Below are 21,623 nucleotides of genomic sequence, written 5' to 3'. Positions count from 1 at the left end.
CGATAGCCAATGGCAGAGCAGCTACAAGCATGTTTACGTTCGCTAAACTCCGCGAGCTGCGAGTAGCAGCGCTAGCGTATTTTTGCCTTTCGTAGCCTGAAATTTCTTTTGTAACAAGGGGAAATATTTTCCGGTTGAGACGTTCCGTAACCTGAAAATCCCGTATGTAGAGACGTTCGTAAGTAGAGGTCCCACTGCAAATAAATTTGAACGGGTGAGGCAGATGTGCGCCCCCTAGTGGCCAATCTCCCCACAAAACGGTTGCAGGCTGCTTTTCTCCAAACCGAAACATAAAAAAACCCCATCGTATATCCGTTTTGAAACAACAATACTCATTTCTGTACACTGTATGGCTTACAAACTGTAGCGGTTTAAGATCAGAAAGGTTTCCAGTACGGAAATGAATTCTCCCTAGCACGAAGTCGAGCCACTAACATTTAACAAAGTGCTAAGTAGGCGAATCCATCTAAGCTATTTCTGAAAATATTCAAGATACACAAGACACATTTAGTGCCGATGATTTGCCGGTAGAAAACAGACATGCAGTGCATTTCCAGAATCATTGCAGAGGAGCAGAGTTAAAAACTGCAGCTGTGAGACGTAACTTAAGACCCCCCCCCCCCCTCTAATATAAGCCCCTCTGCTACAACAGCTCTACTGTACATGCTTTCCTGCCTCCCACTATTAACCTTTGCAAGTTAGTGTATGAACTAAGCTGCCCTGACGTCTGTCGTAGGGGACGACAGGCCACCGTGGAGGTTCTGTGACATTCAAAACCAGGGCCGCGCATTGTTCTAAAAATGATTTTACATTTACTAGTTACAAGTTCTCTGGACAGACTGTCTTCTGTCTGGCATCCGCTCAGTAGGGTCCTATGAAAAAAAACGGATCAGAAGGGAACAAATAAGACTTTTTAATAACTTTGAAATAACTGTAAGATGTGATTTCTTACCATGGCACTTTTATCATCCGCCCCCCCAGGGGCAGCAGGTTTTCCGGAACCAAAACAGGGTCAGAAACTAGTTGTCCTGCAACACAATTGACATTCTACATGCGAAGAATGTGCTGCTGTTTAGAAAGGATTAAATGTAGAATCACAAGTCTGACCTGATGATTTAAACCCCCACCCAGTGGCGGCCGCACCCGCGGTGATAACGAGATTGCACGGAGGAGGGTGGGGGGCGGGGGGGGGGTTTGACACATGCATTCCTCCCTGTCAACTGGCCCGGCCCACTTTGATACATTTGGCAGGTATATAAGCCGGGAGAAGCAGGTGATGCTCACAACTGCAGATCGAGCTTCCCCGTTCAGATCCAAACCTTCCAGCATGTCTTTCAGCAACATATCCTACAGCCACAAGACCATGAGCGTCTACGGCGGAGCCGGCGGCCGCGGCACCCGCATCTCCTCCAGCCAGCCCAGCTACTTGGCAACATCCGGAGGCTTCAACCTTGCCGACGGCCTTGACCTCCATGTCGGCGCCAACGAGAAGGCCACCATGCAGAACCTGAACGACCGCCTGGCCTCCTACCTGAAGAAGGTGCGAAGCCTGGAGAAGGAGAACGACCGCCTGGACAAGCAGATCAGGGAATGGTACCAGAGCCGGGTCATCACGTCTCACGACTACACCTCGTTCTTTGTCACCATCGACGACCTGAAGGATAAAGTGAGACTCTACTCACCCGTCACTGTCACTCCTCAGTAATTGCCGTGAAAGGAGCTCTGTCAAAGTCACGTTTGACATCGTTCAGGCCACATTTTCAGTTGTTTACTCAGACGCCTTCTCCCGGGTTCGTCTCAGCCTGTATTTTAATTGTTTTCGCCTCCTTTTGTTCTTTCTAGATCCGCATTGCCACCAAGCTCAACGCCAAAACGGTCCTGGACATTGACAACGCAAAGCTGGCTGCTGATGATTTCAAGATGAAGTGAGCCATCGTCCCCTTTTCTCTCAACCCGCTTTGGGGGAAACGCGCCTCACGTCCTGCTCAAATGTCTTTTCCAGGTTCGAGAACGAGCTGGCCATGAGGCTGGCCGTGGAGGCCGACACCGCTGGGCTGAGGAAGGTGCTGGATAACATCAACCTGGCCAGATTGGACCTGGAGGGCCAGTGCGAGTCCCTGAAGGAAGAGGTCCTCATGCTGAAGAGGAATCACGAAGAGGTGAGTAGGAGGAGGGAGCGTGAACGGCGGGTGTTTGCACAAGGTGCAGAGCGATGACAGCGGCCATCACTCCCGACACACACACACGCACGCACACACACACGCACACACACCCTGTAAAGGCATTTACTGCTCAAACACATTAGCATCCATCTTGTCATTGTCTCCAAGTTCCCACAATTAGTCTGCGCACGCATGACCTCAACCTTTTCTACGATATCTGAGGAATTTCCATGTTGAGTGAGAGGCCAGTCTCCTCCTCACCCCTTTACACTCTCTCTCTCTCACACACACACACACGAACACACACACACAGCTGACGGATGTTTCTGCCTGCAGGAGTTGGCTCTCCTGAGGAGCCAGATGGGCGGCCAGGTCAACGTGGCCGTCGACGCCTCTCCTTCCACAGATCTGAACCAGGTCATGTCAGAAATCCGCGAGCACTATGAAGGCGTCATTGCAAAGAACCGCAAGGAGCTGGAAACATGGTACCAGACCAAGGTGGGAGCTCTTTAATGTCTAGGAGAGAGAAACCTTATTTATGAAACCTTTTATAATCCGTGGGTATATTTTTTGGGGCATCTTTAGGTCGCAGCAGTAGAACAGGAGGTGATCACGCACACGGAAATTCTGGTAACGACCCGCACGGAGATCAAAGACTTGAAGAGCACCCTCCAGAGGCTCCAGATCGAACTGCAGTCCCATTCGAGCATGGTTTGTCAGCAACGCCAAATCGGCCTGAAGGCTTCATATCCGATTTGACACAGTGACATATACGTTTGACCTCCCCGCCTCGTTTCCTCACCTCAACAGAAAGCCTCCCTGGAGGGAACCCTGGCAGAGACGCAGGCCCGCTATGCTGCACAGCTGGGATGCCTCCAGAACATGGTCCTAAGCCTGGAAGACCAAATGTCTCAGATCCACGCCAACATCAGCAAAACCAAGCAGGAATACGACATCCTGCTGGATCTCAAGACCCGCCTGGAGCTGGAGATTGCAGAATACAGGAGGCTGCTGGACGGAGAGGACGAGAGGTAGGACGACCAGCGAGGATTTAAGAGCCGTTAACGATCGAACATCTATGTAACGTTCTTTCTTTTTCTGTTTCCGTTCACCAGCTCAAAACAAGGTAAGCATTCTTTGATATTTAATCCATTTAGAGATGCGTGGCGGCCGTCTCACCTTGCTGTTGCATCTCAACAGTGGTCACAAAGGTCATCACCGTGGTGGAGACAGTGGTGGACGGACGGGTGGTACAGAGCAGCAAGACTGTGGACGTGGACGTGGATGAGATCGAGTGAACCAGAGAATGATGAAAACATCAATAAAGATCTTGCAGTTAAAGCTACTGATGTCTCCAAGTTTCTAATACCTGGTACACCTGACATCCATCAGTGATTCCCAGAAATGCAACATTTGACGTCTCCATGAAGCATTTTTCAAGCATTATTGGGGGGAACTAAATGCCAGGATATTTTTAATGTGACAGAGGACTAAAGAGTCGGACCGAGGGGACAATGGATGGTCCAATAATCTCCATTACTGTAAACAGAACCACGGGAGACTCCTTATTGCCAGGGTTGGTGGCACATTTTACAGGCTACAACACATAATTTGCTCAGAACGGGCCAGCTTGTCTTAGTAAGAGTAAAGCCAAATGGCATTATCTTATTAAAAATGTATTACACACATATTTGATGTGTGTGACTCTCAGTAAATACATCTCTTGTAATATTTGATTTAAGCTGATGCCACTTGCGTCTGTCCATCACGCTAAGTCAAGGTCAAAGGTCAGCAGGGCAAGTCCAGCTAAATATAGAATGTGGCGTAATTGCATCAAACAACCGCTAGAGGGCGGTAGTGACCATTCAGCGTGGCAAAAGTCGTCATTTCTTTTTTACCATTTAAACTTTTAGTACATAAGATTGTTCAGAAGTCATGACAAGGGTCATGTTTTGATTTTTGTCCTGCAGAAAAGTGTGAAAACAAGGTTGCTCTGCATTCAAACAGCAGCCAAAAGTGTACAAAGAATCACATTTATTCATTTATTCCCGTAGATATTTACATCTGTCATCAATCCACTTTTTTTTTTTTTTTACAAGAATCACGAGTACATTTGAAATCAAAAGAAAGCAGAAGGAGATAAATACAAGCAAAAACACAAATATGGCACTGAGCGGCAAGAAAAAGTGTATATAGTTAAACGACAATCATGAGGCCTTGTGTAAAAGAGAAAGATGGTTTGCAGATGCTAAAATGCATTTAAGTGCAGGAAAATGGTGACAGCACCTGTTAAAAGTTTGCGCCATGCAGCTATGAGCTCAAATCAAATGCTTGTCGATAACGTCGATGAAGGCAAATGTTAAAACTGTAAAACTTGGCTTCAAAGATGGACTTTGAAACAACGCTGGTGAAACAACGCTGGTGACCGAGGCTGCTCTCTAATGCATACGCGTGCCCGCCGGTAGCTCTTTACCTACCGTGATCCCTGGTTAAAGCTTTTACCCTCGACTTCAGAGAAAAGCTCAAGAGCAACAGATAAGAAGTCGACAGATTCTAAAAAACACCAGCGACATTTAAAAAAAACAACAAAAAAAACACACGCAAAGAAAGGGAAATAATTGTCTAATGCTGACAATAACAGAATGTTCAAGGATGTTATAACACTTAATGCATGAAAGATAATAAAGAAGTACAGTGGGACCTCTACTTACGAAATTGGTTCCGGAAGTTGTTTCGTAACCTGAAAATTATGTAAGTAGAGAAGTTTTCCATGTAAATGCCCTAATCCGTTCCAAGCCCCCAAAAATTCGGACATAATTTTTTTTATAAATCATAAAAATGCATCAAAATGTAACAAATACATGTTACAATTAGATTACCGCACAATAAATGTAGGAATTCAGTGCAAGGCTTCTCCAGGAACAAAATGAACTTTATTACAGGCTAATCTTACATTAGCCGTCATTACTAACACTTGTGGTAACACCGCCATCTAATGGACAAACATACGAACACCCCCAATAAATAAAAGTTAAACGAAGGCGACGCTGGGATACACACAAACTTGTACATATTGACGTCCCTCCTAGCCAATGGGATGACAGGAAGATGCTAGGCGATAGCCAATGGCAGAGCAGCTACAAGCATGTTTGCTTTCGCTAAACTCCGCGAGCTGCGAGTAGCAGCGCTAGCGTATTTTTGCCTTTCGTAGCCTGAAATTTCTTTCGTAACAAGAGGAAATATTTTCCGGTTGAGGCGTTCCGTAACCTGAAAACTCCGCATGTAGAGACGTTCGTAAGTAGAGGTCCCACTGTAAACGAATTTGAACGGGTGAGGCAGATGTGCGCCCCCTAGTGGCCAATCTCCCCACAAAACGGTTGCAGGCTGCTTTTCTCCAAACCGAAACATAAAAAAACCCCATCTTATATCCGTTTTGAAACAACAATACTCATTTCTGTACACTGTATGGCTTACAAACTGTAGCGGTTTAAGATCAGAAAGGTTTCCAGTACGGAAATGAATTCTCCCGAGCACGAAGTCGAGCCACTAACATTTAACAAAGTGCTAAGTAGGCGAATCCATCTAAGCTATTTCTGAAAATATTCAAGATACACGAGACACATTTAGTGCCGATGATTTGCCGGTAGAAAACAGGCATGCAGTGCATTTCCAGAATCATTGCAGAGGAGCAGAGTTAAAAACTGCAGCTGTGAGACGTAACTCAAGACCCCCCCCCCCCCTCTAATATAAGCCCCTCTGCTACAACAGCTCTACTGTACATGCTTTCCTGCCTCCCACTATTAACCTTTGCAAGTTAGTGTATGAACTAAGCTGCCCTGACGTCTGTCGTAGGGGACGACAGGCCACCGTGGAGGTTCTGTGACATTCAAAACCAGGGCCGCGCGTTGTTCTAAAAATGATTTTACATTTACTAGTTACAGGTTCTCTGGACAGACTGTCTTCTGTCTGGCATCCACTCAGTAGGGTCCTATGAAGAAAAAACGGATCAGAAGGGAACAAATAGACTTTTTAATAACTTTTATAATAACTGTAAAATGTGATTTCTTACCATGTGCATGTTTTTTTGTTTTTCTTTTGGAGATTCTGTGCAGGTTTTAGGTGAACAAACTGCAAAACAATGAAAATTTAAACACATATTAGATATAAATCTGTCACAAATTAGAATTGAATTACTGAATATCTATTCTGATTAGGCATCTACTCCTGTTGGTCCCTGTAACTGCCCTTATAGGCACAGTTACCCTGGGCTAAATGCTACCAGGACACATAAATGTGCACGAGGATGTGCGCACTGTCTCAGCGTGGCTGCCTGTCAACATGTGCTAACTCTGAGCGCGATGCTAACTACTTTAAAATGATAACAAATCAAGCCACAGAGCTCCTGCTGGGCGAAACCATTTCCTGACTTCCACTTTTCTAGAGGACCACGACCACTATGAACAATAAAGCAATTCATTATTCCTTCCTCTCAGCGGCAGTTGCCATGGAAACCTCCACCTACTGCAGCATCACACGCCTGCCCTCTGTCAGGCTTCCACGTACAAGCAGAAATGTCAACAAAGTCAGCAGGAGGGAGACGCGAGTGTCTCCGCCGAGTTCCTAAAGGGCTAAAACGCAGGTGTGAAGCCAAAACCCGTTAAACGTCCCGCACACTTACCAGCTCTCTCTCACCGCTTCGATGTCGCTCACGAGATTCTGCGCCAAACAGATGCCAAAAATCTGCAAAAACAACAGTTGTCAACAAAAAGTGGGTGGAGAGACAAAAAAAATAAATAGAAAAAGCTGAAATTTAATCGTGAAAAACTCATATCGGTCCTCACTTGGAGCAACGCGATCCCGATGAATATGCCAGCGACCACCGTCAGGTTGTCCTGAAGCCACTTCTCAAACTGGGGAACGCAGCCTTTCATGTAGATGTGCGTCCGCTGCTCAGAGTCCTGGTGGCACCAACAAGCAGCAGGTCAGACGTGCACTTAACGCTGTAAAACCATGTCCCCCCCCCAGCATTTCCCTTGAATTGTGCTACTGTGGAGAGGCCAAAGCCCGCGGGAGGGAGGGGGGGCCTGAGTAATACCACACGGTGTGATGTTATAACACTTAATGCATGAAAGAGAATAAAGAAGTACAGTGGGACCTCTACTTACGAAATTAATTGGTTCCGGAAGTTGTTTCGTAACCTGAAAATTATGTAAGTAGAGACGCGTTTTCCATATAAATGCCCTAATCCGTTCCAAGCCCCCAAAAATTCAGACATAATTTTTTTTATAAATCATAAAAATGCATCAAAACATGTAACAAATACATGTTACAATTAGATTACCGCACTATAAATGTAGGAATTCAGTGCAAGGCTTCTCCAGGAAGAAAATGAACTTTATTACAGGCTAATCTTACATTAGCCGTCATTACTAGCAACGAACGTTAACGCTTGTGGCAACGGGCCAATGTGCTGATGGGGAGGCAGCTGAGAGGCTACAAGGCTGAAAAGCGTAAGGAAGTATTGTTTCCAGGGTGGGAACACCAGATGTCCTCATGCAGCCCATAATGCTCAGTGCCGTGTTGCTCCCGAAGCTTGGCGTACTCACCGTTTTCGCTCGTATATCGTAGCCACACTGAGTGTTGATGACGTCCTCCTGTGAAGAGACGGAGCTTTCAGGGACAGACAATGTGGGAAAACAGATGGAATTTTTTTTCCTTCCCGATTTGCACGGCCTGTAAATTAAAGATCGAAATCCCACAAATCACGACACACCACGCGCGGCTTGATGCCAGAATGGGCTTATTTGAACTGACTGACTTTGATTCACCGGCGTTAAAGACACAAAGCGACCACACGGTTGTGGACGACTGGATGACAATTCCAAGTGTTTGCCCCTGAACACCCCCGACGTGACACAGTTAGAGATGAGCCAGGGCGCTGCCGGATCAAAGTAAACAACTCTTGATGGAGATCTGGCTTCAAAGACACACAATAAAGACGACAGCCGCAGCCGTTCAGCGATCCAAAGGTGAACGTTGGTCACACAGGAGGCAGATAACCGACCTTATCGGCCACAGAGAGGCCAAGCTAGAAGGCACCTAGCTAGAAAACGGGAATCCGCTGTGGACGCGAGTGATGTGTTGTTTTGGGGGGGGGAACGTACCCCCGGGTCCTTGGTGCAGCAGGAAAAGGGCACTCCGCACTTCTCCCGACTGGGGTTGGAGTCAGTGCAGTTGAAGTAGATGTTCAAATTCCAGTCATCGGCTCCAAAAGCTCCGCAACACTCCCACTGCAAGGTCAGGGAAAACACAAACACACACACACACACACACACACACACACACACGGCAGAGGAATCCCTTGAAATAACCCGCCGCCACGAACCCAAGCTAAAGACAACACTGGGGTGAAATGGGAATGGGATCGTGTGCAGCAGTTTCCTCACATATTCCTGGGTGAAGTCTATCAGGTTCTGCAGATCAATGTCGTCTCGGTAGGCCCGGATGTTATTGTTGATGAAAAAGTTGAGCTGGTCCTTGATCCAGTCTTTGAAGACAAAGGCCAGGACCCCTGCCGTCAGCTCCAGGAAGAAGATGATACCCAGGAACACGGAGAACTGAAAAGGGCGGAACGTTCGCAGCTGTGAGAACTTCATAAACAGGATCCCAAAAGAATTCCCGAGATCGGAAGTCAGCGGACGACGTACAAACTTGAGCAAGAAAGAGTTCTCCCGCAGCGCGCCGATGCAACCGGCGAACCCGAGGATGAACATCACGCCGCCCACCACCAGGAACAGCCACACCGGGTCGAAACCCCCGAGGTCCGTGATGGAGGAGATGTTGGAGAGGACGCCCTGGCAACCAAACAACCATGAGAATTAGACAACAGCTAAACTCACCGATCGCCCGCTTGATTTAAATGAATCCCTAAACTGGGGTCATGAGTCGGTTTATTTAATGGAAAGAGCCCCAAAACAGGTGAACATAGAGTCTCCTCCCATCCCATAATGAGCTCATAACATCTCAAGTTAGCAGAGAAGCCGAGCTAAGACCGGTTATGGTCATTTGATACGTCTGTTCCGTTAAAACGTGCCACTTCTGCCTCTAATCTCTTCCCAGGAATCTGAGTGAGGACTTTTCTGGAACAGAGCAGCATTCCGCTGCGCTCTTCAGTCTGGAGTTGGGGTTAGGAAGTACGCCGAAGCGAGCGGAACAAAAATAATCATGTTTCCTTCTTTTTTTTTTTTTTTCTCGGAGGAAGCCAGAACACGCAGTTCTCAAGGGGCGGAGGGCAGAACATCTGATCCCCACAGCGCTGGCGCTGGGAACTGGGAGGGGAATGGTGACACATTTCCTCCCAGTTACAGCAGCATGAACTCGCCCGACGTCCTCGACTGTCAAAGGCTGCTTACAAAAGCCAGATCGCTCCGTTTCCTGGCCGCCAGCGCACCCACGTCATTCAGATCATGTGACCCATGAGCAAGTTTCACTTTCCAGAGAGAAAAACAACTTAAATGAAGACGTTTAACCTGTTTTATCTCACAGCTGCTGCTTTTGTCATCAGACCATCTGCACTATAGATTATGGCATAAACTTTCTTGCATCTGAATGAAGACTGTGGCCCTCTATTGCCCCCCCCCACCCTCCCCCGACTACTGAGACCACACGAAAGAATCTGTGAAAGTTCCATTTCCATGCACATTGTTCAGAGGGGCGTCGCTCTGGGAGGCGTGACATTCCTCTCAGCTTTAGTGGCGCCTCAGTGAGGAGTCCAGATGCAGTGGGGGGGGGGGGGGGCAACAGTCTCCGTCACCCACTGGGACGACTCACCTTTTCGCTCCACGCCCACAACCCGATGGCGAGGAACGCCACTCCGAGGAACTGTCGGACAAAGAAGAGAGACACAGATGAGGGGTCACTTTGCTGCGCGGATGTTGAGGTCTTGAACGCACCCCGAACGACCAAACGCAGCAAAAAAAATTAGCATTAATTTGGGAAAATGATCAATCTAAGCTAAATGGACATTCTGATGGGGTGAAAAGACGTGCGGAACACGCACGCGCCTGGTGCTGGAGAGTCGTGTTAGTGGTTTGGGGGTTGCTCGTGCGGTAACAACAGGTTTCCCTCGGAGCGAATAGAACAGATGCTTTTGACACACGCGACTTCACACAGGAAGATTCAGGCGTCACCGACCGACCGATTGGTCGGCTGGGATCCACCGTGAGCCCGACAGACGGCCTTCATCTTCATCTTCATCTGAGATGGCTCTTCCTCCAACAGAAAATGCCCTAAAATGTCAACCTACTCAGAAACGGCCCCATAAACGTCAAAGGTTAAAGGTCAAAGCTGCTGTTGTCCTCCTCCGACCCTTCCTCAACCATTGTGCCTTGTGTCCTCGGGGGAGGGGGGAGCTCCTCTCATTTTCGTCCGCTCTTTCAGGCCTGGCCAGCGATAAATCAGGCAAAACATATTTCAAAAACATGTAATTAATCTGATTCGACTACTTCCAACTGAATTATTGTGAAATGTATTATGGAAATGGTAATTGGAAGCAAAAACCCTTTTTCAGCGGACACAAATGTCAGTGCTCAGCCTCTAAAATAGGCTGTATCCAGCTATTGCAAAGTATTTGGAAACAAGTAACAAATTTAGGGGAATTTTCCTTGGGTGGGGGAGCCAAACTACTTAAATGGAACAGAGTCAGTGGGAAGAGGGCTAAAAAAGCTGATGGATGGAGGACAGCAGGAGACAAGTGCATCAGGGAAACAAGCGACCACCGAGAAACAGAAGCAGCTTCACACTGATGGAGAACCAGAACATCTGGTGACAGCGGGCCTGGGGTCCCGGGGAGCAGCGGTGACGGAGGGGGGGCTTACCCAGAATATGACGTTGAATCCGAAGATAAAATACTTGATGCAGCAGCTCACTTCGTGAGCTTTAAAATGCTTCCCTGACATCATCTGGCTGGATCTTCGACTTTAACGCCGCCGCTGCGAGAAGGAATCGCATCCAGGGTGCTTCGGGGAGAAAAGGTTCCGAACGGGTCCGTGCGAGGCTCGACAAGGCGCCGCCGTCAGCGCTTGTTTGGGTGTCTGCTCCTAAACATCGCGCCGTGTTTCCGCTGACATCAGATGGATCCGCGGAACGGAGCCGCGTCTGCTCCTCCGCCGTCACGACAGCTCCCGACCGAGGACGTCCGAGGGTTCGACGGTGAGGACGGTCCACAGAACCCAAGCTGGTTAACGGCGACGCTCCGCTATCCGAGCCATTACTGAGGCTCCGCTGCTATTTGAGTGGCAGGTGTCGCAGCCAATGAGAGGCTGGTCTGGTCGGAGGGGGCGGGACTACCTGTTTCAGACCGGTCACTTCAAAAACGTCATTTAAAACCAGAGTTGGTCTATTTAATCCCTCGGTTTAAATAATTGGTGTATTATTGTAAAATAGGGAATTACTGAATGATAAAGCGTATCCCAGGCGAAGTCATATTTAATAAGATCGAATAAATATAAAGATCTGATTTTAGTACGCAGTTTATTACAAGCCATAGGAAAACCGTTGATTCAGACACTTTATTTCAATTACACCTGTCTCATCGGCACGGATTAAAAGAGGAACACAAATGAGAAATTGTGCGGAAAGTGGGAATTTAATCCCAGTGACGGTGGGATAATTGTTGCCCCCTGGTGGCAGGGCAGTACAATTACACAACAACGCAGCAACAATCGTTTGGCAGTTTGGTTTATTGCATAAAATACAACTCCATAGTTATGCATTACAAATATATATATTTTAAAAAAACAGGATAAATTATGAAAATAAATACCTCTGGAATTTGTATTGTCAATGCAAGCAGAGGGAAAATGAAATGACAGTCCATAAAAACACAATTCATTATTATGCAATCATATGCCATGCAAGGACAAACACCCTGATGCAGACTGCAGGGTTAGAAAGTCTGTTCACACAAACTCACTGACATAGTCTCTACACAAGCAATCCATCTTCATGGATCACATGTGATTATTTGCAGCAGCAACGTCTGCACTGTATGGGTACTGAACACCTTCGCGTTCCCCCTGAAAACACAACCTAAAAGGTCGTCATCGTGCAGTATCACCACTGATTTTGGCTACACTTCATGTACAAAAATAAACACCTCTCTACTTCACAAAATACTTCGATGCAGTTTAGAGGGAAAAAAAGCATTTCAGAATCTAATAAAATATATATATTTTTTAAATTTATCACAATCTTCCGTATGAGCCTTCATCTGTGTGCAAATTATATTTTTTATGCCCCTGAAGGAGGAGTTTGGAGGCATTATCATTGACATTTCAAATCACTGTTGGAGGTTACATAAAAGCTTTGGTGCTCCTTGTCATCTAATTCAGTTACACACATTCCCTTTGTAATCTGTACTTTAAAAAAAAAAATCTAATATATGCTTGAGAAGCATTTTCTTCTACGTTTGGAGTCCATTGTCCTTTACGATTAACACATTTTAACACATGCAGTATGGAACAAACCCCCCCCCCAAAATTAAAATGTTTAAGCTGAGACGTCTTAAAATGAGAACCTTTCAGTCTGTGCAAAATAATTGTCTTAATCAAGCTCAATATAGATACTTTTTAGTATTAAACATGACACAAAAACAGAGCTTCTTTTTTGTGCATGTTTTGTATCAGCATTTTGGCTTAATGGTTTTTTTTTGTTTCTTTACATATTGTTACTGTTATTAAAGGGTACCTTTTCTTTTAGCAATAATAACGCAAAAATAACTGCAGATTACATTGTTAGTTACTAAAACATATGCATCACTATACACAATACAAATCTGAGCGATTATAGTTGCATGCTGAAAGAAAAACGTAAAGGCGTAAGGCTCATGTGATACAGCTTCCTCGGCTCTTTTGGAACACAGCAAGAAGCTAAGAGCTCATTTAAAGATAACATGAAGTCTTAATCACAGTTTAATCAATCCAGTGCTTCGTTGGCTAAAAACGCACCACAGAAATGCTGTAATATTGCTGTGAAGGCAACAGCCTCTTGAGTTGCTATAAAATGTAGAAGACCTTCAAATAGGTTTGAATTTTGTAAAACTTTGTGTAAAGCCTGAGAAGATGTTTGAAGCACCAAAACATGTCTTGGGTGTGATGCTGCTTTGTTCAAAGAGCTCTTTTTATTGTCACATCCATCATCTACTGTTTTATCCCTTATTGGGGTCACGGTGGGGGGGCGGAGCTTATCCAAGCGCTCCTGCGAACATCTTATAAATGAGATGTTTGACACCTTCACCTTTTTGACATTAAGAGTGTTGTGCAGTTAAAACCAGACCGGGCACAAAAAAGACAAAAATTATCCTGGTTTTTGCCTACTTAATGCATATTATCGCCATAACGAGAGCAACGGGGGACACAAACCCGCCGTGAGCAGAGCTGCATACTTAAGTGACTTTGACTGCAGCTTTCTTGTGCACACACAGGAAGGAAACGTAGGGCACCCCAATGAAGGCCCACTTTTCGTTGGGCCAGAACATGATGACGGGGCCTCGCTCGGGGGCCTCGGTTGCAACATCAAAGTAGGCGAAGCAGACACAGCCCAAGTACGAAGCCAGGCAAATAAGGATGTGCCTGTAGCAACATAAAGAAGGGATTCAATTAGGACATTTTGTACAAAGTGGAAGGATTTTTGATGATCCTTCAGAAAGCGCCTGGACTCACCATGCACAGTGCAGGTAGGGAAAGTTGACCGATGACCACATTTCACAGAATATTCTGTCGCTGATCCAGCAGAGCAGGGCCAGAGCCCACCAGACGCCCGAGACCAGGCCCAGCTTTAGGACACGTGGGTTTTCACACCTGCGAATACGAAAGATGAGAAAACACCCCTGACCTACACAGATTAGACCTTCAGACAACATGAGGCAAAGCTTCAGTACCAAAACTCTGATGATAATGTGATGACAACATCAATGATGATGATGATTCCTTGTTTCCTCAAGGTCTCGAGGGAAAGTCATTCCATTACACGAGCCTTTCATTTGAACCAGAACTGTTTTATGCACAAACGTTTTGTTCACTACCTACTAACATAATCACATAAATAGTGATTTGAGTCTCCCTTGATTGGACAGTAGCCCAGGTCAGACAAAAGCATAAAAGCATCTGAAGTTTAATATTCCTTTTAATTACCTATCAGTTATAAACTTAACATCCGCGCAGTATTAAAGACAATTAAAATTCCAGTGCTAACTTCTACATAAACCTCTGAAAACAACCCCCCAGACTGGTTATGTACTTTGGCTTCATAGTTAGTTATATTGTTCAAAAATCAGAGTCTCTTGACGTGAAATTAAGTGAAACGCAGAGTCTGACTGGAAATTTGGCTGTTATGTAATGGTTCAGAGAGGTGGAGGAATGTCGCAGTGGCAGGATGTGCCAAAATAGATAAGTAGTGATGGCCTTCCCACAGGGAAACAGGCTATTAAATAACCATGAATACTGTATTATTGTCTAAGTGTTTCCATCTATTACATTCATGCGGGAGTCATTTCTCAATGTCCACGAAGGAAGACACTAAATGACAGCCGTAGCATCTTTCTGGAACGACTAAATAAGCTCAATCCTGCTAATTAACATGGAATGACAAAACCAAAACCACACGGTCGCGCCTACCCACTCAAATGTCAGATAAGAAACGTGACGCGTTACTGGGCCAGGCAAAGGTGCGTTCATAATCCTGAATACTGCATGATTAAGGAATAGATTGAACCAGCAGATTAATGGACGTACAGTGATCAGAACGTCGCAGTGACAGAAAACAGAGTTATGGAGTTAAACATCCAGGTTTGCAGATAAATTCACTCTCCAGTCAACCCAACGTGCATTTAACTAACAACATTTTTAGAGGATTTCTTCATTTGGTTTGTCCATTATCAGCTCTACTATTGTAACATTTACTGTAGTCTAGTATTTTTATAAAACTCCTGCCCACCAGAGGGGTGGAAGTGGCCTAATTGCAGTCCAGCCGGGGTACTAAAAAAGCAAATAACAACACTTTAATTTCTGAGGGCAAAAGTCCAGCAGCCACAGGAAGTCTCTGTAGAAGACTCTGTAGAAGGTCAACAACAAGCCGCTTCTCTTGGTGAATACTTTTGGCATTCGCGTCAAGAAATGCTGACAGGTTGAAACAATGGATAACTGGAGGTTAGGACACCGACAGTGTGAATAAGGAATGTGGGAAAGGAAACCGCAGAGTGGATTAGCCTTGCGGTAACGACAGACAAGCACCTTGCTGACCTAAACCCAAAGAATAATGGGCACAAACGACTTGTTAGGTTTCGGGAACATTCACATCATAAGCCCGAGGAAAAGGCAACATCCCTGAAAACAAGGGAACAAAAGGTCAAAGGACAGAGGCTAACTGTTCGGTCAAACACAACACTGGGACCTCGTGGCCGCGTCCATCACGATAACAACAGGATGCACGGCAGCAGCGTCTGCTGTGACAGAGGTTCACTCAGAGCCTGCCAGCCAAGGAGACAGCGCGGATCGTCGTTGATTTACAAAGTTGTGACTGACTCAAGGACACGGCGGAAGCGCTTGACAGCTGCCTCTTCACAATGAAAAGGGCTTTTTCTTTTACCGACCTCTTAAGCTCGGTGATGAGCAGCGCCGTGCAGGGGATGCCCAGGGTCATCAGCGACAGCGAGTTGACGACGGGTTTAACGAAGGCCAGCCCGGTGGTGATTCCTGACAAGATGCCGATGACCACTTTGAACCTTGACCTGATGTGAGAGGAAAAGTCAGAGAATCAGAAACGCGGCAATTAATGAACGACAGCGGCTCCTGCCGCCACAGCACGTGACCGCCTGAGGCGAAAGTGCAGCCGCGGCAACTGTGTCAATGGAAAGAGAAGTACAGACATGTGACAGAGACTTTACTGGTGTCAGCTATGTCCACTACGACCTATTATTAAACCGCGGTGGAAACATCATATGACAGCTATAAGCTCCGCCTACAGTATAAATAAATGTGAGCTGAGCCTGAATAGCAAAAGACAACGGTGAAGCATCAGACAGATGCAGAGAATCTGGACTCTGATTGGCTGAAGAGCTTCCACATGTGAACGGGTGCCTCAGTGTGGTCGTCATACCTGTCCCTCCTGAACATCCTGGGCAGGTATCTCTTGGGAAACCACATGGCGATGGCGCACATGAGCACCCACAGTATGGCTAGCTCATCCAGCATCTGCCCAAGGAAGCTGAGGGTGGCGTGAAAATATGTTGAACCGATGCCTGAGAGAAACGGGGGAAAAGGGAGAAGGTAGATTCTTCAAGGTGAACTGTCCAAAAGCTAACAAACTTCCATAAAGGTTCTATAAACATTTCAGCGCGTTGAGCGTTTTCCCTCAACGGTGCTGCAGGATCGGTTAGAGTCCGTCTGTTATCACAGCCCGGCAGGAGTTCATTGTCTGTCTTATCTGTTTTGAGAGAAGGTGCTAAGAGAGATTTGGACATGGTATCCTCCACTTCACTGTAGAACCTAGAAATGGCGCCTTCGATCGCCAGGACTGTCAGTTTGTATTAAAAGAAGCACGTGTCGTTTGGAGTGTGACCATTTGTGTCCACAGGCTGCTCAGCTACAAATGTGTCATGATCAGCTCACATGGAACGGAACCAACGTACAACCAACAGTCCCGCAGTTCTGGACAATGCAGCATGCTTAACCTGACACAAAACCACAAAGTTAACAGCCAGTTTCACTAGAAAAGCAGAAAAATAATCCCTCCCTCGACTGTTTAACTTGTCACGCTGCCGATCGACAGCACCGGTTTGTCACAAGCGTATATTCGTCCCAGTAATGATCAAGGCCCCTCTAGAAAAACTGCATATTTCATCAAAAACTATAAATACACATTTCAGGGAAATGTCCTTTTGCAGCTCGTCATTATTATGATTGTAGTTATTGACATCGTTATATTATACAATGTTGATGATGGATAAGTGTTTATTACACTGTTGCCCATTAAGTTGGAATAAAACACCTTTTTGGACTTTGCATGTGATTTATTACGAGAGATAAGCTGAACATATTTTCAAGCTGGGAAAAGGTGATTCTATAAAAGAGGAATGTGCCTGAAAGCAAAACTATTGCAACTTTATGGGCAACAGTGTATTACACTTACATTATGAGCACACTCGAGGTTCTCCATCAGCTCATATAAAAAGTGGACTTTTCTTTTTGTTTTAAACATGCGTTTATTTCATATGGTGCATGTTAAAGTGGCATAACGATGAAGGTTCTCTGGGGAATATTACAGGTCAATAGGTCATCACAAAGTGTGTCAACTTACCAACCACAACCAGTAGACTCCATATGAGGTAAATCCCACTGTTGAAATGGGTGGCATACTGGCGGAACAGACACATCAATATGGGCGGCAAAACAAAGAACAAAATGTTGCTGATCTGAAATGACAAAACAGAAAAACACCATTTGTGGCCATATGCAATCAGTAAAAAAAAGCATGATGCTGCAGGAAAAATAAGCCAGCCAAACTGTTTAAAAGAACAGCTTTCAACGAGCTGCAGCTAAACTAGAAGCGGTGTTTAGGAAAAAATATGCACTTAACGTTGCAACAGAGAAGAAAAACAAAGGCAGTCTTAGCTGCAGACACATCTGCGTTATGCAAAAGTCACAAACAAAAGAAACGCGCTAGCTAGAATACCTAAAACCTACCGTGTTGTAAAATTCAGCGATCGTGGGGTAAATAAGGTAGTTGCCTTCGCACCAGTCCACGTCGGAACTGCCAGCTTGCAACTGATCCCAAAAAATCAGATTAACGTTACTCATGTCTGGACTAGTTATGTCCGATAGACATTGCAGAACAAACAGTGCTGCTAAGGGCTTTAAAGAGCTCTGACGGGTTGTTCCTCGCACGCTAGTTTCCACCGTCACAAGGCTATAACGTCCTGTTTGGCCTAAAATGCAATAGTGGACGAGGATCGCCGCTGAGGTGCATTTTAAAGTCCACTTCACAAAGCCTCCTGTCTGTCGTGACGCTGTCCTACTGTACTGACAGCTGTCCCCCAACAAAGAGCGCTTATGGACGACAAGAGGGTTCACTCCTCCCTACCTTCCGTTTTCGCAACTTAACAGTCCTGCCCCCCGAGAACGAGCAATAATCCAAACGTTTGGCACGCATTCGAGTCAAGAAACACTTACATGTGTTTCTTCCGATAAATCAGTCAGAAATATTTCCATATCAACCGTTTGCATCAGTGAAAACTGCGTGGTTAATTTTAGATGCCTGTTCATCATAATCACTCTGTGTGAATAGCTCGCAATCCCCTAAATAACACAGTTCCACCGATAAAAGAATATTGTGTATTAAGATAAGTGGTAGCCATCTTTAATATAAAAAAAACTACATGATTGTTTGTAATTCGTGTAAATAAAATGAGTCTTTTACTTGTTTATACCGTCCACCAACGCTGTCTGGACTTTGATGGTTAATATCTTACTGGTTGCTCTCTGGCACCGTCATAATGTCCTCGTGTTTTGTTATTGAGCTCACTAACATTGAACATTAAATAATAAGCTTTAAATAATTGGTTTGAATTGGTCATATTGCGTGCTTAATTTTGCTTAAAAATGAAACTGTTGTGCGTCTCTTTATCCCTTCCGTGTGGCATGGACAATCTTGGAGAAAAAAATGCCATAAACTTTATCCATCTGATTCGGATGGTTAATTTTTTTGCTGGCTTCACTTAGTTATATTCGCTGCTTCATTTGTCTAATAACTTTCAGCTTGAATATAGTGACAAATGTACGTCGCATCAGTTCTCGCGATAACATATAGGGCCTATGTGAGATCTCGAAGCGGAAGTCCGGTCTCTTTTCCGTGGCGGACCTTCGTAGGGCCGGTTTAGCAAAATGAAGGTACAATCGTTCACTAACTGTAAATTGTTTTTTACTGGTAGTTTTAAAATAATATTAGCGGTCAGTGAACGTTGTGTTCCTGAACTTTAAATCGATCGGTTCGATGTAATAGTCACGGACCTGTACACAACGGATGAGGTTTGATTGTCAACGCTGCCGACTTTAGTCAGCTATTGAGCCCTAGAAACATGGCCGCTCACTGTAAAATGTGCAGAGTTAACGTTCTAGATTACTGTGGATGTACGATTTCAGGGTTGTTCTTGGAATGCCTTTGCTTCGTTATTAGCTAGTAATCTTCCTATTTGGGTTATTTTCGTAAGTACATGTCGGTAACGACGGGGTGTACAAGTAGAAGCTAACATTCGCTCTATTCAGTAAATGTCCTTCGGCTTTAATTGTAGAAAAAACCCACAAGTTCTACCCAAACGTGTAGACCATAAATATGCAATTTCATCATTTTTTTTGCTTCTTTCCTTCAGCTGAACATCTCATTCCCCGCAACTGGCTGCCAAAAGCTCATCGAAGTTGACGATGAACGTAAACTACGTACTTTCTATGAGAAACGTATGGCCACTGAGGTAGCTGCTGATCCTCTGGGAGATGAGTGGAAGGCAAGTGTCTTATTTTAAACGTGCAGTGAAGGATTTCACCTGCCAATCTTTTTAATAATCTGTTTCGTGTTGTGGCACACAAGTAGACCCTTTCTGACGAGCCTGTAGTCATTAAGGGGGGACAGTGTGTTGCTAGAGAAGCTGCAGAGCTGCATCAAAATTGGTCGGACAATATAAATGTCCGGGTATAATAGTGCCACTCTCTCAGTTAATGACTATATAGAAACTGGTCGATTGGTGCTTTCAAATGATCAGCATAGGTCTCATACATAAGAATCTTAAGGCTGGGTTGCTCCATTCAAGTATGACTTGTATTCACAATGTTCCATGTTTATTGATGCACCTTTCTCTTGTCCAGGGATACGTGGTGCGCATCAGCGGAGGCAACGACAAGCAGGGTTTTCCCATGAAGCAGGGTGTGCTGACCAACGGTCGCGTGCGTCTGCTGCTTAGCAAGGGACACTCCTGCTACCGTCCCCGCAGGACTGGCGAGCGCAAGCGCAAGTCTGTCCGCGGCTGCATCGTTGATGCCAATCTCAGTGTTCTGAACTTGGTCATTGTCAAGAAAGGTACTCATTTTGGTTTTGAAATGGTAGACGGCATGCAAAAACTAACCCCAAATACTTTATTCCTGCAACTGTTGGTGGCACATCCGTAGACCCTTTTTGATTCACCTGTAGTCATCAAGGGGGGACAGTATGTGCCAGAGTAACTGAGGAGCTGCTTACCAGATGTGACCACGTCCTGGCTCAGTGGATGGTTGAAACAGCATTGCTCTCTCATTGTATCTTCTTTGTCGCTAGATGTTTAACGATATCTCTACAGGATCAGGGGGAAAAAGATGTTTTCGACTAAGCTGTTCTTGTCGTCCTCAGGCGAGAAGGATATTCCCGGTCTGACCGACACCACTGTCCCTCGCCGTCTTGGTCCCAAGAGGGCCAGCAAGATCCGCAAGCTCTTCAACCTGGCCAAGGAAGATGATGTTAGGCAGTATGTTGTGAGGAGACCCCTGAATAAAGAGGGTGAGACACTTGTTAAACAATTCCTGATGGCAAAATGCCAAGCTTTTTATTGTATTTTTTTTTACACTGCAAATTTCTTTGTACCACATACTGGTAAATTCACTTTCCTGGTAATTCCTGTCGTGTCTACAAAAACAATCTCTTATTGCATTCCACTTAATCAAGTGGCTATCCATCTACTCTAATTCTGTTATGGCCTTGTGCTGACTTCTGTAATTAGCATTTACCCAAATTGGGAAGAAAATAACTTCTCCAAAAGTTCATTAAATTTATCTTCAGTATTGCAGCGTCGCAGCCATATCCTGCCGTGGCCACATCCTTTTCTGTGGCAACACTGATACAAGTCTGAACTCCAGCCTTGTATAAATACATTGGCAGTACAAGAACTAGACTACAAGGCTTGACATCGAGCAGAAGAGTTATTTCCCAGTTTAAAACGTTTTCCTCATGGGGTATGATGGTTTTCCTACAGGCAAGAAACCCAGAACTAAAGCTCCCAGGATCCAGAGACTGGTAACTCCCCGTGTGCTGCAGCACAAGCGCCGTCGCATTGCTCTGAAGAGAAAGCGCACTCAGAAGAACAAGGAGGAGGCCTCTGAATATGCCAAGCTGCTGGCCAAGAGGATGAAGGTATGATGACTTAGAGTCGCACTGACTCCATGGTACATCTAGATTGAGCTGCAGAAACTTTCACTTATTGAACATGCAACGTTTGAGGGTTCCAGATGAGTTCTGACACCTTTTGTCACCAACAGGAGGCCAAGGAGAAGCGCCAGGAACAGATCGCCAAGAGGCGCCGCCTTTCCTCGCTGAGAGCCTCCACATCCAAATCAGAGTCCAGCCAGAAGTGAAATCCTAAAGAAAAATAAAGCCTTTTTGCTGAAG

The 21,623-nt window shown here is 45.4% G+C and overlaps 4 protein-coding genes across 4 annotated transcripts; 2 read left to right on the top strand and 2 right to left on the bottom strand.

Moving 5' to 3' along the window:
- The first annotated feature begins 1,262 nt into the window (after positions 1-1,262).
- Positions 1,263-3,507, top strand: LOC101066241 (keratin, type I cytoskeletal 13-like). Its single transcript, XM_029850378.1, has 8 exons — positions 1,263-1,666; positions 1,843-1,925; positions 2,003-2,159; positions 2,499-2,660; positions 2,748-2,873; positions 2,973-3,193; positions 3,278-3,288; positions 3,363-3,507. The coding sequence occupies exons 1-8, from the start codon at positions 1,277-1,279 to the stop codon at positions 3,458-3,460; spliced, it is 1,248 nt and encodes a 415-aa protein (XP_029706238.1). The 5' UTR covers positions 1,263-1,276; the 3' UTR covers positions 3,461-3,507.
- A 2,748-nt stretch (positions 3,508-6,255) lies between these two features.
- LOC101076826 (tetraspanin-5) lies at positions 6,256-11,450 on the bottom strand. The gene is made up of 9 exons (XM_029850379.1): positions 11,039-11,450; positions 9,993-10,043; positions 8,870-9,016; positions 8,609-8,779; positions 8,327-8,452; positions 7,769-7,816; positions 7,004-7,120; positions 6,841-6,902; positions 6,256-6,290 (listed from the first exon to the last, which is right to left on the bottom strand). Exons 1-9 carry the CDS (start codon positions 11,120-11,122, stop codon positions 6,278-6,280), a joined length of 819 nt encoding a protein of 272 aa, XP_029706239.1. The 5' UTR covers positions 11,123-11,450; the 3' UTR covers positions 6,256-6,277.
- Positions 11,451-11,883: 433 nt separating this feature from the next.
- acer2 (alkaline ceramidase 2) lies at positions 11,884-18,255 on the bottom strand. Its single transcript, XM_011612334.2, has 6 exons — positions 17,903-18,255; positions 17,517-17,631; positions 16,317-16,458; positions 15,811-15,948; positions 13,883-14,020; positions 11,884-13,792 (listed from the first exon to the last, which is right to left on the bottom strand). Exons 1-6 carry the CDS (start codon positions 18,014-18,016, stop codon positions 13,606-13,608), a joined length of 834 nt encoding a protein of 277 aa, XP_011610636.2. The 5' UTR covers positions 18,017-18,255; the 3' UTR covers positions 11,884-13,605.
- Positions 18,256-18,956: 701 nt separating this feature from the next.
- Positions 18,957-21,622, top strand: rps6 (ribosomal protein S6). Its single transcript, XM_003971944.3, has 6 exons — positions 18,957-19,105; positions 19,585-19,716; positions 20,075-20,285; positions 20,592-20,738; positions 21,211-21,368; positions 21,494-21,622. Exons 1-6 carry the CDS (start codon positions 19,100-19,102, stop codon positions 21,587-21,589), a joined length of 750 nt encoding a protein of 249 aa, XP_003971993.1. The 5' UTR covers positions 18,957-19,099; the 3' UTR covers positions 21,590-21,622.
- The last annotated feature ends 1 nt before the right edge of the window (position 21,623 follows it).

This window comes from Takifugu rubripes, chromosome 17 (genome assembly GCF_901000725.2).
Source record: "Takifugu rubripes chromosome 17, fTakRub1.2, whole genome shotgun sequence".
NCBI lineage: Eukaryota > Metazoa > Chordata > Actinopteri > Tetraodontiformes > Tetraodontidae > Takifugu > Takifugu rubripes.
The sequence above is the reverse complement of the archived record's forward strand: the minus strand, read 5'-3'. Positions and strand labels throughout refer to the sequence as shown.